The 16,347-nt window shown below is 34.4% G+C and overlaps 2 protein-coding genes across 2 annotated transcripts; one reads left to right on the forward strand and one right to left on the reverse strand.

The window, feature by feature from the left end:
- Nucleotides 1-247: 247 nt before the first annotated feature.
- LOC138312780 (F-box/LRR-repeat protein 12-like) lies at nucleotides 248-7,707 on the reverse strand. Its single transcript, XM_069253539.1, has 3 exons — nucleotides 7,580-7,707; nucleotides 4,157-4,317; nucleotides 248-3,781 (listed from the first exon to the last, which is right to left on the reverse strand). Exons 1-3 carry the CDS (start codon nucleotides 7,678-7,680, stop codon nucleotides 3,093-3,095), a joined length of 951 nt encoding a protein of 316 aa, XP_069109640.1. The 5' UTR covers nucleotides 7,681-7,707; the 3' UTR covers nucleotides 248-3,092.
- A 15-nt stretch (nucleotides 7,708-7,722) lies between these two features.
- On the forward strand, nucleotides 7,723-16,033 carry LOC138312779 (serine beta-lactamase-like protein LACTB, mitochondrial). Its single transcript, XM_069253538.1, has 7 exons — nucleotides 7,723-8,401; nucleotides 8,811-8,877; nucleotides 10,057-10,247; nucleotides 11,876-11,962; nucleotides 13,001-13,187; nucleotides 13,650-13,815; nucleotides 14,488-16,033. Exons 1-7 carry the CDS (start codon nucleotides 8,279-8,281, stop codon nucleotides 15,062-15,064), a joined length of 1,398 nt encoding a protein of 465 aa, XP_069109639.1. The 5' UTR covers nucleotides 7,723-8,278; the 3' UTR covers nucleotides 15,065-16,033.
- Nucleotides 16,034-16,347: the final 314 nt, after the last annotated feature.

The following is a 16,347-nucleotide window of genomic DNA, read 5'->3' on the forward strand; positions in this document are numbered from 1 at the left end:
CATATATGTATACTTTGTAATTAATATATATATATAAAGAAGAGAGAACCTGATAATGCTTATGGATCACAGGCGTTTGACTCTATAAATATTTTGCTCTGTTTAAATGTAATACAATATTACATATAAAGAAAAGTATCTATAGAGCCAAACACCTGTGGATGGATGGTCTAATGATGATATTAATCCTTTTAATAAGAAAGTGGACAATATGTAGATATTTGATGATAAAAGATTGAACAATAAATATGGAGAAATTTTATAAATCTTTATTAGAGATAACAAACTATATTTATATAGGATATCTATCCACTAAAATGGGAATCATAAACACAATAAATTTCATCTTGAGCTTTTCTGTTAAAAAACCACTTTGAAACATCATAGGGAACATCTAAGAATAATTTGTGGCAAAAGACTAATTAAAAGTAGTTCTATCTGACTAAATATTGCCTTTTATTTTTGGTCAAGGGTTGATGCAGTCATAAATGGACTTCTCGCCAATATGTTAAGACATCTTTACAAATAGCACTAAGGGTTATGGCTACAATGACCCAAGTGCATTGCTTTTTGTAGACCAGCTGTGGGTGATTCATGTACATATTCACTAGTACAGTCGAACATCAATTTATCTATTATGGTTTTTACTTTTAAAGCCATCAACTGCACCAAACCAATATTAAAATGAAATGCTAAGCTCACAATGTCAAAATGGAGAAGATCTCTAAAAAGTACAAAAATAAGTACAAAATTAATGTAATAGAAATCTAAGATTGATTCAGGAAAACTGAACCTAAACAAGCCCAAAACACATGCCTAATAGAGCTAAGTGATCTAGAGTATAACTATTCTATTAAATGAATCAGATTTATTTTTAGTGGTAATCCCATGAAGGTCAAGGTAATTGATTAAATGTTAAAAAAAGAAATATTCTCTTGACTTCAATTCTCGTAATTGTTGATAAAAATGTCTTGATCGTTTATAAGTAGGAGAAAAAAGGATAACAATTAATAACAGATGACAAGTACATATGTACTAACTTTAGAATAATCCACCAAACGACTGGTGTAAAATTGCTATAGTGTACAAATTACACAGAAGACATTTCCCTCAATCCAGCAGATATTACAGAACTCTTTCAGATATAAATTCAGGAGGGATATTGTGATATAAAAATACATCTGAGAACGCCTATATCTCTGTGTGTATATATACAATCATTATTAATAATAATAAATAAATATATAATATAATAATAAGGGTCAAAGAAGTAATATCAACAGGATTTTCCAGATGACACGGGATCCCATCAAACGTAATTCTGTAGGATACCAATTACTTCCAATGATAAATATGGGACAAAGAAGTACTTCTAACCGTGTGGACAAAAATAATTTGTTGGTCTTTTCGAGGCGATCTACCCCTTTACTAAGACACACAAAACGAACATAATTACATAATAAGATATGAACAGTAATAAGAGATAATGAAAGTAGACGTTGGAATTACTTCTGCATCCCATACATATAATAAGTAATACATATATCTATCTTGGATGTGATTGATCTCATCAAATGGAGGGAATTTCTTGGCTAAAACCCACCCCTCCAAGTGTTTAAAAGGATGATTTAATGATGTTTCAGATTGCATCTGACTGAATTGTTTCTCTTAAATTACATATGTAAATGTTGTTCAATTAGAGGAAATCCTGCTAACAGAGAAAGAATGAATGGCATTTGTATACAAGTGTTCATGACCTAAACTCTTCAAATTAATTATAAAAGACTAACCCAGTCTATATTTCTCCACAATCAAACAAAATTAAATCACAATTAAAACAATACTGCTGCCATTAACACATTTATTTCCTAATGAATAATAGATACTGGAGAGTTATCTTAAATTGGGTAAATATTTATAAAATTATAAATGTACTTTCTTAGAAATAATTTTGATAGAAATTACAACTTTTGCAAAATTAGTCTTCCTGAACTCTGTATCAATCAGCATCATACATTTTTTAAAACTTGTGTATTCCAGTTTCATACTAAATCATGTGACTTGATTATAGATCCAATCATGTGACTTAATTGATTATAGATCCAATCATGTGACTTGATTATAGATCCAATCATGTGACTTGATTATAGATCCAATCATGTGACTTGATTATAGATCCAAGTCATATTCTAATAGTGTAAAGCAGGTACTACCAACATTTGTTTGACTAAATGTTAATTTACAGAAGCATACTTAACTAAGACTTTTTTAACCTTGACATGCAAAATACACACTTAGGAATTACTGCATTGCGAATAAGTATTGAAGGTGTTTTTCCCCACTATATTCACAAATGATTATACGAGCGAAATATTCATGTCAGGAAGTCATTAAAATACCTTCAAATGTATTTATTCAATAAATATTTGTGTTGAATTCATCTTAATTTCTCCATGTATGAACATAATAGTCCTCCAAAAGTTCTGTTACAATATAACTTACATATGTTAAAATTTGATGGCAATTTATTGGGGAGAAAACTCTCAAAAAAACAATCAATGACTTAGAGAAGATAAATAAATAATATATACGGATGTCTGTTTTGAAAATGTTTGCATATTTCTGTACTTTAGGTATATTTGTCAAACTGCACATGTAATAGAACTTTTGGAGGGCAGTGTATATACCGGTATTTTAAGTGCATACTCTACAAATAACTAAAATTAAACAAATGTCAAACATGCTAAAATAAGTCACCCTAAGAAATTGGTTAATGGATACACTAAATAATTCTTCACTATGTACATATGCTCATGTAACACGATATAGGTTAATGATTCATTACATCCTTGATATCATACAATATATATTTCACTTTAAAACTGATTTCAAATCATTATCTATTTATCTATCTAAATCCTAATCTTAAATAGACATAACACAATACATAAACACTTATCAAATAAAAAATATTTTATAAAGAAAATACCAATGAATCTAAAAGCTAAACTTCTATAATAACACCTCCCTGAATATAAGAGCTAAATTTCATTAACTCCCTCTCTCATATATTACAAAAACAAAAATTTATTTCACACATCACCATTGACAATAGTACAGTTCAACAATTCAGATTGTAAATGTTTTTTCTCTGCTTCGTCTTTGAAGTCAAACACCAGCACACTCAGCTTTTTACAGGCCTTGAGGGTTGATAAACCTGAAAGAGTGAGTCTACTGTTGGATTTAAGATCCAGGTACTCCAGCTTGTCAAGGCCGGAGGAAAGCGTCTCCACAGCGGAGTCGTTGAGTAAGCTACAGTTAGACATGTTTAGATGACGGAGATTTTTCAAATGTCGTGATATGTGATGAACTGCTAGTTCGGTACATTGCGTATAGCTCAGCTCCAGTCGTTCAAGGTGAGGTAGGTTCATTGCTACATGTTGTATTCCTTTCTCGTTCAGTCTGTAAAGTCCATTTAACTTCAGTGACTTCAGATTTGTCCAGCTTCCGATGTCTTGCATGTCATAACTATCCACTCTGCAACAACAGGAAAGATCCAGATCCACAACATTTTTGAGAGTTTGTTCATTTCCCTTCAGCCATCTTGGTTGCCAGGAGCAACCATGAAGGACCAATCGAGTAAGAGAGCTGGGTAGGTTGCTGGCGGAGATGTTATCGGTGTTACACATATGGAGGTGAAGGTCGCGGATGTTGGGACATCTTTCTCCGAGATCTCGTAACATGGCATCAGACAAAGATGGCTTCTTCTGTTTAGGTCCACCTTATCAACAGAAAAATATCTTTTAGTTTACTGATTTATATCATGTCCTAGGGTACATCAATAAATCACAATGATGATCGCATTTTTCAGATTTTCAATTTATAGTGGAAAGATATAAGAAACCAGAGTTTTCCAGTCCTCGATGCTCCAGGGGTCACTATCATTAACTAGGAAAGAGGTGGATATAACGACGGTGATAATAACCCCTGGTGCATCCAGCATGGTGAACAAGGAGCTCAGTTCGTAGATCATTCAGCGGAGGTTCTAAAGAATGTGCACTACATGTACACTAATAATATTATAAATCGGGTTGTTTCTCTCTTCAGCAAGGATTCCAGGTTTTCTTTGTATTTAAAGCAAAATAAGTACATGTACCTGATTCCACAAATCCGCGGACCTTCATTGTGAGGAGACATTCGGAGAAGTGAGCCCGGATCACCTTCCACATCTTCTGTAGATTGAGTCGGTAAGGAAGCAGATCCACATGTCGCCACAATGTGTTATCTCTCACCACACGGCGCCATGCCCGACACACTCTGAAAGAATCAGATTAAAGTCAGTAATGTGTTTGTTTCACATCCCTATAACAGTCTGAGCCGGTCAAAGACAAGGATTTATAGGTGACTGCAAATTAATGTAATATGTGAGTTTTATCCATATCACAAAGTTTTAGTTATAAATGTAGACAGCTAGTGATATAGCCATATTCCAGCTTCATTCGGAGGTTCAGGGTTCGATTCCTGGTCTGACCCCTACATTTTCTCCTTTCCTGTTACACATAACACGTCAGTGTAAAATATACTGAATGTACTTACGTGATAGCATGTTAGGACTCATGAAACAATTAATTGGTGATGTAAAGGAGGATCTCATTTAGTCATATAATTAATGCACGTAAATTGCTGATGTAATGTTACAATATAGATATATACATTTGCATACACATATAGCAGGATTGGACTGGGTATATCATCGGTGACCAATTGTAGCTCATGTAGAGCATCTGGCTAGTGTTCGGAGGTCCTGGGTTTGAATCACTGTCTTGCCACTACATTATGTATATATATGAGACCGGCCTTCCAAACACACCCAGCGGTGCAGCATCTTTAATTATATTATGATAACTACGTATTTGGGTTAAAATTACAACAGTACTACAATGAAATCAGTTTATAAGAGCGCAGCTCTCTGCGCGGCCAACGGCCGCGTAGAGTGAAGCTCTACTAACCATAACACGTGTGTGAGCATATAGATTCCAATACATTCCAGTACCCCTTGGACTTTGAAATTGTGTCCCGCGGGAAAAGTCTCGCGCCTCTATGCAGGCAGCCATGTTTTAATTCTTGTTATCAGCACGACAAGATTTGAAATTTTCTCCAAAGTTAAAATGTGTCATCAGAATATACTTTGAAATTACTGTAAGTAGTTTTAGATAACTACACAAAGACAAGAACAACACAATAAATATACTGGTCAAAATGTAAATGATGTACTGTTTGTGTGTTCTCAAGCGCATCCTTACCCGTGACATCAGGAAGCTTGGTGCCACAGGATGACAGCATATATAAACGCGCTTTTTTTGATACATGGCATGTTTGCAAGTTTTCAGCCTTAGAGAGAAACAAGATCGAAAGGAAATTGAACAATTCCAGTTGAATATTTCTTTCTGGACTGTATATGACGACTGTCAATAAATTGCTAGACACAAATAAAAACATCCATCATTTCCCAGGTATTTCGCAGGTATTCAGCCTCATTGAAAGTCAGGGGACTTGTTGAGAGGCATTGATGCGGCTCCATGCTTGCGATGTCTGAATCAATAGTATTAAAGAATAGCGTTTAATAAAAAGCAATGATCGGACTCACGGACTACAAGTTTAAACAGTTTTAATCTCGTTCTGAGGTTACAATCCTAACTATAAAATTTTTTACAAGAAACTGCGCTCTTATGAGGCTTTGCCTTAAATTCATATCAAGAGCGCAGCTCCCGCACGGCCGAAGGCTGCGTAGAGCGAAGCTCTACTAACCATAACACGCATGTGAGCATATAGATTCCACTACATTCCAATACCCCTTGGACTTTGAAATTGTGTCGTGCGGGAAAAGTCTCGCGTCTACTTTCCATGTAGGCAGCCATGTTTTAATTCTCGTTATCAGCACGACGAGATTTGAAATTTCTGAACTAGACTAAATTTGTTATCAGTATATGTTTTAAAATTACTGTAAGTATAACAAGGACATAGTCATTCAGATCCCCCGCCAATGGAGAGCTAAATCAATTAATGCATTAATTTTATATGCTTGTAAGAGTATAGGGAAAGTATTTTAAAACCCAACTGCAATTGAAGAATATATACAAAACATATTTATGGGTTTTTTTAACAAAGTGAAACCAACTTTGAAAACATTTGCTTCTTTGAAAAATACCAGAATTAATCTTAGCTTTAACAAAGTTCAGCAGCTAACAGTGCGATTTTTTATTTGTTTTAAACAGCGACGAGTTACATAGGAATTAAGTGAATGTTCATAGTAATTGAGTTTGATATATCTGAGTTTTACTGCATGCATATTAAATAAAAAGTAAAGCATAATACAAAATTAGAAGTCCTACATAGAATGTATCTATGAAGTTTCATGGAAATATCTCTGCTGGTTTTAGAGTTGTGCTCCGGAAACGATTCTTACACAAAAATCTGCCATTTTCAGCAATGTTTCCATGGTTACAGAAAAAAGTACAAAAAGTGAAAACATTAAAATAACAAAAGGCACTACTAGACCATAAGACTAATGTGCCTATGGAGTTCCGTGCATATATCTCAACCGGTTTTCCAGTTATGCTGCGGAAACGAACCTGGTACAAAAATATGATATTTTCAGCAATGTTTCCATGGATACGGAAAAAATGTAAAAAATGAAAACCTAAAAATAGCAAAAGGCACTACTAGACCATAAGATCAATGTGTGTATGAAGTTTCGTGGAAATATCTCTGCTGGTTTTAGAATTATGCTCCGGAAACCATTAAAATGGACGGACGGACGGAACCCATTTGTATATCCCTCGCCAACTTCGTTGGGCAGGGGATAATTATAATTTGCACATATACAAGAACAACGCAATTAATGTACTGGTCCAATATATACTGTCCCTCAAAGACACACGAGACCCTTCCAAACACCACCACCGTGGGTTATTTAGTTGGGCGCCAATTTTGTAACAGGAGAGGAGAAAATGTAGCGGCCAGACCGGGATTCGAACCCGGGACCCTCCGAACACTAGCTGAGTGCTCTACCGACTGAGCTACCTGGTCACCGATGATCGAACCACAGGAGTTTGACGTTCTGTCAATATATATATAGTAAAGTATACATATATAAAAAATACCCCCTAATCTACATAAAAACACTAAGGGTACGTATTTTTATATATGTATACTATACTATATATATTGAAAGAACGTCAAACTCCTGTGGTAAGTGCATGTCAGTTAAACATTTTATTGTTAATCTCGTAGAAAAATTTAGACAATATAAAGTTATGATGTTATAATCTTTTACATGTAGCTGCGCTCTTCTGAGGCTTTGACTTAAATTCATATTACAATGTAGGCTACAATGTACTGGCTCCAGAGTCCAGTACAGATCACATGGCCATGTATAGTTTTCTATATGAAAAAATAGCCAGAAGTACATATAAAATGTATAGTTTCTATATGAAAAAAAAATAGCCAGAAAATGAGAAAATCAAACAGCGACAGACGTCATCAGTTTATCAGTAGTCTGAATTAGGTACATAGTTACCTTCCTGCCCGACACAAATCCTTGACAGAGAGGTAGGACAGTATTTCCAGGAGAATATTTTCAGGCAGGTGTCTGATGTTTACATCCGTCATGTCAGCCATTTTGTCCGGAAATCGACGTCGTAGGAACGCTTGGATATATTTTAAGACTTTTTTAATTATTTATTTCGAGCTCCAGCTGAAAATCATTTTGACGAGATTTGATTTAAAAGAAAACGAAAATAACAGATAAGGATTCATGACTCTGAAAGTTCGAGTTAATGTGTAAGTACATACTAGAGTTATCGCCCTTGTGTAAACAAAAAAATATTCTATCACGAAGATGTTTGCAACGAATATCTGTCGCCCAACTTTTCAAGCAAGAAGACAATCCGTGGCGGTTTTATGGCAAAGATTGTTGCCACCCAGTTATAAAATACTGAACTATCAAAGATGCATCAATGTTTTAACAAATATTCCACCAAAAACATAGGAAATGTTCTACTTTCGTTTTCCGAGTACAATACACAGGTCATAGTTCAATTTCAAGAACGTATGCACAGCCGCTAGAAAATCATATAATAACTCCATTGAATTGTGTTCCAAGAAGATTTTATCAACAAAATAGCTCCGGCGTGTTGAACTCGAAAATAAAACAAGACAATGGATATTCGCAGTAGGCCTAGGCAGTGTAGTTTGTTTATATATTGGATGGTACAAGATGAAAACAGAAATTTACAGTTGTGATGAGCAGTGTCACGATGTCGGAGAGCAAAGCAAGGGAAAGTCCTTGACACTTCAAGAAGCCATCAATAAATCAAGAGATTTGGCTACAAGAATCAAGGTAACGGTTAATATTGATATGTATACTTACATGCATGATGTCCGAAAAATGCTCTATATTATTTGTGCTGGTGCTGGGACTAGAACCAACATACAGTGGTCACCCATCCAAGCGCAGGCTGCATTCGATGTTACTTCCCTTCGTTTCATTATCACAGGACTAATAGAAGCACAATAACTCATTAACAATTAAGAGTATAATCCATGAAAAGAGGACCGGGCATTATATAGTGTTAATTGCTTGCACCATCCTATTGTTGTTTTGTTCCTTTCAGATTTGATAAATAAATATACATATATAATTATAAATTGCAGACATTTCTAGTTTGAGTTATTTGAGTAAGGTGACCTGTTTTTATAACAATCAACAAACATGACATTGTAGAACATTGATTGTTTCTTGTGTTTAGGATGAAACTGGAAGCCCTGGCCTCGCCATCTCTGTCAGTGTCGATGGGAAAGAAATCTGGAGTGAAGGTTTGTATTATCATCTCATCCCTGGGCACACAATTAAATTCTTCTGATTCAAAGACTAGAACAGTTCATTATGATTTTTCAGGGGTTAATAAGTAAAAAAAAATTCTGAAAAGAACCTCTTGTAGTCGCATTAATGCAAACCCCTTTACTTATTTGTAAAGCTTGATATGCTTTGATATTGATTTGACCTTTTGAATTTGTTTAACATATTTCAAGAGTTTGCATCAATGCATCCTCGATACCTCAGGGGTTCAGATCACTTACGATCTACACTTCTGGAATATCTCTTAGTAAAACTGAAGGCAGCTCAGCAGAAAACATTTGACCAATCACAGGCCAGCAAAGATTTCCTTTGAAAATTAAAGAGAAAGCGCCTACCATCAAAGCCCTTCAGTGTACCTTTATAAGGCTCTTTTGATGTACTTCAAAGGACTAAATTACCTGTTCTGTTCTGTTGCCTCTAGTTCTACCATGATAATCCAGGGGTGTAGAGATCATAAGTGATTGGAACCCCTGGAGTATCGAGGATGGCATCAATGATGCTACATGTAACATTTAGTTTTAAAAAAAATAAGTTTGTGGGCAAATTTCCATTGTTGGTGAAAGAGGTGCTTTGATCATTTTTTTACGACAGTTTAACAAAAATTGAGGTGTGTGACTAACAATCTAATAATTCAATTGTAGTTCATTTAATAATAAAGTGAACACTTTATATATTCACACTCATACAGGTATAATTATGACGTTGAGGTTTTGATGGTGATATAAAAGAATTGATGATTATGTAATACAGTGTTTGTTTTTCTCAATTGTATATAAATTCAATTATAAATTGCATTTCAGTTATGGCAATAGCTACATGTATTTTTGGTAGATGATTTGAACTCATAAAAAAATCAAATGTTGTTAACAAAAAGTAAATGGTGGGACATCTGAGCAACTAAATGAAGTTTACTGAAATTTTATATTAAAAAATTGGTCATGAACAACAAAGAAATTGAAATAAGATATAATGGTGTTTTTTGGGTTCTATGAGTTTGAGATAATGAGGTTCAACTCATTCACCCCAAAGACAAATTTAGACTCTCCTAAATCAAGGACTGGAACAGTTCATTAAGGAATTTAAGGTGTGAATGAGTTAAAAATCTTCAGATGAGAAATTGTTATTCATTATTTCAGGCCTTGGTTATGCTGACGTTGAAAATCGTGTCCCTTGCTCCGCCGATACCGTCCTGAGAATAGCCAGCATCAGTAAATCTATCTCAATGGTAGCAGTTGCTAAGCAACTAGAGGCTGGCACACTGGATTTAGACAAACCAGTCCAACATTATGTACCGAACTTTCCGGAGAAAAAAGTTGATGGAAAGAAGGTAATCAACAAACAACAGCATTGTTCTTTCTTTTGGCTAATGTTTTCAGAACTTCATCCTCTCTTTAATGTCAAAGCCTCGATCAGTAAAAGGCTGCATGTGCTTCTCGGACTCTTTGCCCTGTGACTCTCTGGTTAATCGAATCAACAATTTCATTATTTGTGCAAAATTACACAGGATCTCTATAAATTGAAAGTTTTTAGTAATTATTTATTGTGATGTCAAGACAGTAACAATAAAATGAGGCCAGAAAAAACAACTTGATGTCAGGATTTCGAGAACAGCGGGGTAAAATGGCATTCCCCACTGTTTTTTTGCAATACATTTTTACGTGAGATTCTCCTTAATAGGTTTTTGTAGTTTTTTGATAAAAATTTAGGATCCTATATAATTATATGATTATTGTGTATAACAAGTTGGAGCAATGAATCCTCATTTTCAGATGCCCTAACTCCTGAAATATTGGTAAGAACCCTGTCATAGCACATAACTGATTCTGTGTAGTAGGTGTAGAAACCATATACATGTACATTATATATTATCTAGTGATGGATTAGTGTACTTTATAAAACTCTTTCATAAGTGGATATAACAGTTAGGGTTTTTCTACATGAGGGTTACAAAATGTGAAAACTGGACTTACAAAACTGGACTTATAAAACCAAATACTTATGAGAGTTTTAAAACATTTTGTGATCAAGATGGTAGCCTACATATCCACACATGATAGAGTATTATTCTCTCATTCCTCGATGTTTGATCACAATTTTACAAATATAATAGTCCACCATTTTGAGAAATAAGTCAGAAGAAAGCTGCAACTGCAAATCAAGTATCCATGCATGGAAATTGCGTGATAATTTCTAAGCAAATCACTTGTTTGCATTCTTTATAGTAAAAACAGCATAATTTATGAATATATATCGTTAAGATTCATCGCAAAAATTGTAATTTTGTTGACACTATGACATCATGATGCTGTATTGCATACCAGATTACTAGGTAATGTACTACAGCCTTAGCCTGAGTGCATTATTACACACATAGGTATGAGAGAAACAATTGTATAGCTTAATGGGTTGGTGAAGGAAAATCTATAGACAAGATTAATATTTATATCATCTCGAGCAATTAAAATGATACATGTACACCCTGCCTTAGAGGCCTTATGAGAATAATCTGGTGGTGTAGTGGTTAAATCGTAGATCTACTATAATCAGACTTATTTTATCAAATTTAATCGAATTTTAGCACAAAATCGACCTTAAACAGCTAGGTGCAGCACAATTTTCATGATATGATATCTAAATGATATTGAGCCAAAAACCAGTACAAGTAATTCGTTTCTTGAAGTGTACCACTTTGTTTCCTAAATGACAAACAAATGTATTTCATTTGTCAGTAAATTATCCTTTTTGTTGACAACAAGACATAGTAACTAGATTTATATTCGCTGAAATTTGACTTATTATGTATTTTTGTGTAATTTGAATGTTGTAGCATAGTCAGTTTCATACATGTTGTAGCTGGTGGCTTCCTTACAGAAGAAGAGAAGCTGTAACCAAGGTGATTACAATCAATCAATAAGTCTTACAGACCTAAATCTTTAAACTTAAATGTTTTTACAGGTAACCATAACAACGCGCCATCTTGTCTCCCATCTGGGAGGAATCCGACACTACCACACCAGTATCGCGTCACAAGAGGATACAAAGGTAAGCTTTTGTTAAACATTCTTTATAAAAGTAGAATTTCTGTTAATATAAGGATTCATCTGAGAAATTCTAACTAAAAACATCAATTTGGTCCTTGTACTTAGATTGAAACTAGGGGAGATAATCCAGTGAAAGAATTCAATAGACAAAACAGAGGGATAGGTGGCCATCAAAATATGTGAAACATTGCATGTTAAACAAGACATGCCATTTCCAATAATGATACTTAAGGATATTGAACACGATTAACGTGCATCAGTTGTGCGCAGCCAGTCAAGTAAAGCCAGCCCACAAACATTGTTACGTATTTAATAGGGTATTTATTGAACAGCATCATTAAAATTCTTTAACAAATTGATGATTATAGCAAGTTATAACTATCTGTCAAGTCACTTTTTTACTGCTAGCTGTCAATGTTACATTTTGCATTGTGTATGTTCAGACATTTGATCTGACATGGAATGGATCCATATTCGTGTGCAAATTTGGGGTATGGTTAGATATACTGCTTAGCAATCGGTCAATATATTAACTAAAGGTATCTATAAAGAGAAAAAGACATAAACAGCAGATATTTTAATTGAATATTCATAAATATATGAGTCTTAAAATTTTCTCTGAAACAAACAACTTTTCCAATGAATAAGAACCTAACATTATGAAACTGACTTTAACTTAATTCACCCCTGCAGACAGCTTTGAATTCTTCTACTTCAAAGGCTAGAATAGTTCATTATGAATTTTTAGAGTGAATGAGTTCAATAAAAGCATACATATACTCTGAGGGATATGAGGGGAAGTAACTCTATAGATCAGGGGTCAGTTTCTCAACTTTAAGGAATTCCTTAACTTAAAATTTTCCATAGGAAAGTGTTACAGAAGTTAAGGAAAAATCTGAAATTAAGGAGCCTTCCTTAAAATATGTAATGCGTTTCCTATGGAGAATTTTTAGTTAAGGAATTCCTTAAAGTTAAGGGAATGTTCATGAAACTGGGCCCTGATTGATGTAAAAGTGTATGAAAAATTATTTTGTTCTAGCCTACAAAGACAAACAGCTCTGATAAGAAAACCAATAAGGAGACTGAAAAAAAGAAATCCAATACAGAGTCTGTGACTGCCAGACAACCAGAGTTAACCAAGCAGGAATACTTCATATCTGATCATTACGACAGTGTCACTGAGAGCATGAACTTGTTCAAGGATGATCCTCTAGTACATGAACCAGGTGTGTTAACCTTACTTGTAGAATTAACTCAGTTACCCCTGGATATGTATTTAAACTCTTCTAGTTCAAACACTGGAATAGTTCATTATAAATTTTCAGGGGTGAATAAGTTAAAAACATGCCTTCAAAATTCATGATTTATCATATAATGTTAAAAAGGTACTTGTTGGTGTCAATGTAACAGATCACATGATTTGATAGAAACAGAATATGCACTGCCTCTTTCAGTGATCAAACTTGGAACCTTTGGATTATAAGTCTGATGCTCAATCAATCAAGCTTAAGATAAGTTTTCCATACCTGAGATGTATATTGCAATTAGTATTGACCAGAATTATATTAATTAATGATTGATAAATAGATGTAAATATATGATTGATAAGGCACATAACAAAAATAGCAATATGTCATTTCCAATCTTGGAAGTTTTTGTTCTGTTTAAGATTTTGTTTTCTATTTAAGGAACCAAGTATCTCTATACAAGTCACGGCTTCACATTGTTGAGTGCAGTGATTGAGGCGGTTGCCAAGACACCTTTTGACAAACTAATGAAGGAGTACTTTGTACAGATGGGAATGGAGAGTACCTTCCTGGATGAGAACACCCCACTCATCTACAATAGGGGACGGTGAGTTTAGTAAACACAACTTATTCTCCAGCAGCAAGCCTTAACCATCAATAAGCTAACTATATAACATTTTATAAAGACGAAGGTGGCTGGTCAAACATGCAACAGCCCCCTTGCCTTTTATGAAGCATATTTGAACGAGGGTCAAACAGACATCAAGCTGCTATGCTTTTTAGGTCATCTGTATTTTACGTTCTGTTTGCTTGTAACTTTATTCTGAAAATACATGGAGATCAATTAGGTTTTGGATAAAATATCTTTTAACAATCACTTAACGATCATATAGATTTTGCCTTTTTTTTTTTTTATTAATTATGCATATTCGGCAAAACATATTGCCAGAAGATACCTTTGGGCCAACTTCATATTGTATGCTATTCAAAACACGCTCTTTTTTCTTGGCTCATAGTAATTTCAGAGGTCAAAGGGTGAATAATTGAGTTTTGCATTGTTAAAGTCTTAAATTATATATTAAAGTAAGAATGATTATAATTATGATATATTTACTTGTGTCTGCCTTCGATATATGGGTTTGTGAATTTCAGTTCAGAAAACAGCTGCAAAATTTGAGAAGTAGGTCAGAGTGACCTAGTTAATCATTTGTTCTATTTTTGCAATATAGAAACTTTTATAATTTTCAAGTCTTCCATCTGGATCCATCTCTGGTTTCAGACATTACATGAAGGATAAGAATGGACGACTTATCAACACTCCTTATGTGGATTTGTCCTACAAATGGGCTGGTGGAGGATTCCTCTCCTCCACCCGTGACCTCATCAAGTTTGGTCATGTGATGTTATACAGCTTTCAACATGATACCATAGATCAAAGTGGTCAAAGTTCAAAGGTCACAACAAAGAATTCAAAGGTCATCAAGAGGTCTAACCAAGGGGATGAAAAGGCAAATATCCCAGGATTTCTGAAAAAAGACTCGGTACAGATGCTATGGGAACCAGTGGACAAAACAAAATGTGACTGGGATAAATTTGGATATTATGGGATGGGATGGGCTGTTGTTCCTCAAGGTGAAAACTTTGGACAGTGTCACCATAGCGACCATATTGTTTCTCACACAGGTGGCGCTGTAGGAGGCAGTAGTGCTCTACTTATCAAGCCAAAGAAATGTGATTCAGAAAAAGGGGGACAACCCAAAGGTATTGTGGTCGCCATGATTGTCAATATGACAGGGGTCGGCTTATACAAAACAGCTGTCAAAATAGCAAATTTATTTGAAGAAGCATCAATTTAAACACCAAAAAGTACTACAGATGTATACCGTATTCAAACTAATCAGTCATGCCTTTTTACTTCTTTTTTGGAGGACTCAAGGTCACCTACCTCTGAAATTAGATTAAAACGCAGACTGACATTATAAGAATCATACAGTTCCTTCAAATTATGAATTTTTCAAATTGGTTTGTGGCTTAATTGAGCAATATTTTTGTAAAATTGTGAATATAGTCCCATGAAGCGCCATCCTATTTTTTAAGAACCCTGGGCGGTTATTTGATTGAGTACAGTATTTATTATATCAGTAACAGGCAGCAAACATAAACAGTATATCAATCTGATCAGCTTTTACCAAATACAAAAATGATAAATGAAGTGTGTGTAAATATGTTATAATATGCAAAAAGACAATTAAATTCACCGAACCATAGGACCCATTCAGATACAGAGGCTGGTTATTATGAAGAAAGCTGACTAACCTAAATATTTTTAAAACCTATTAACCTATTGAGAGGCATAATGATGCAGTATTAGGTGCAGTCATGTAGGTGATAAACCCAGAAACTAATTAAAGTCATAGTGCAAAAATGTTTTGAAAATTATAAACAATTCAAATCATTTTTACAACCATATAGCTATATTGAGTCCAATCTGTATTGTTATATTCAGCTTACACATACTAAAAGTAAGTTTTTAGTCTAAACACAAATCTAAAATCAACAGCTTCATTTACACAGGTTTTGTAGATTCGAACAAAAATCAAGGATTAGAATCAAAACTGAGGTTACAGGCTGATGAACTCACCAAAATTGTTTTTATACAATAGTTACCCACCTAGAGAAATTCAGAATTTGGTCGCACCTTTCAAAATGTGATTTATTTTTATTTGCTTTTCCTGTCCAATACGTGGGTTGTTTTTTTCAGAAAAAGCCATTAGTGGTAGGATTATGATTATTTGACCATATGACCAAACGTTTTTTATATGGACACTTATTAGGCCATGGGCTAGGAGGGTCCCACATGCACCCCCCCCCCAAAACCTCCGAACCAATATTTTTCTGAACCCTTATGACCCACTGATCACAAATCCAAATGTTAACATTGCATAAGTTGGGATGAACTTCCGGTTATGACGTCATCAAGATGGCCGCCATCTCGAATTTCACTAAAAATTGAAAAATAGTCATAACATTAACATTTTTCAACCGAAGTAGACAAATGAGGTATCAAAATGACCACAATAGAACAACAAATACATATCAGGACCAAAAAAACCCAATATATGTAGTGATTTCTACGCAG

This window comes from Argopecten irradians, unplaced genomic scaffold, assembly GCF_041381155.1.
Source record: "Argopecten irradians isolate NY unplaced genomic scaffold, Ai_NY scaffold_0465, whole genome shotgun sequence".
Lineage (NCBI taxonomy): Eukaryota > Metazoa > Mollusca > Bivalvia > Pectinida > Pectinidae > Argopecten > Argopecten irradians.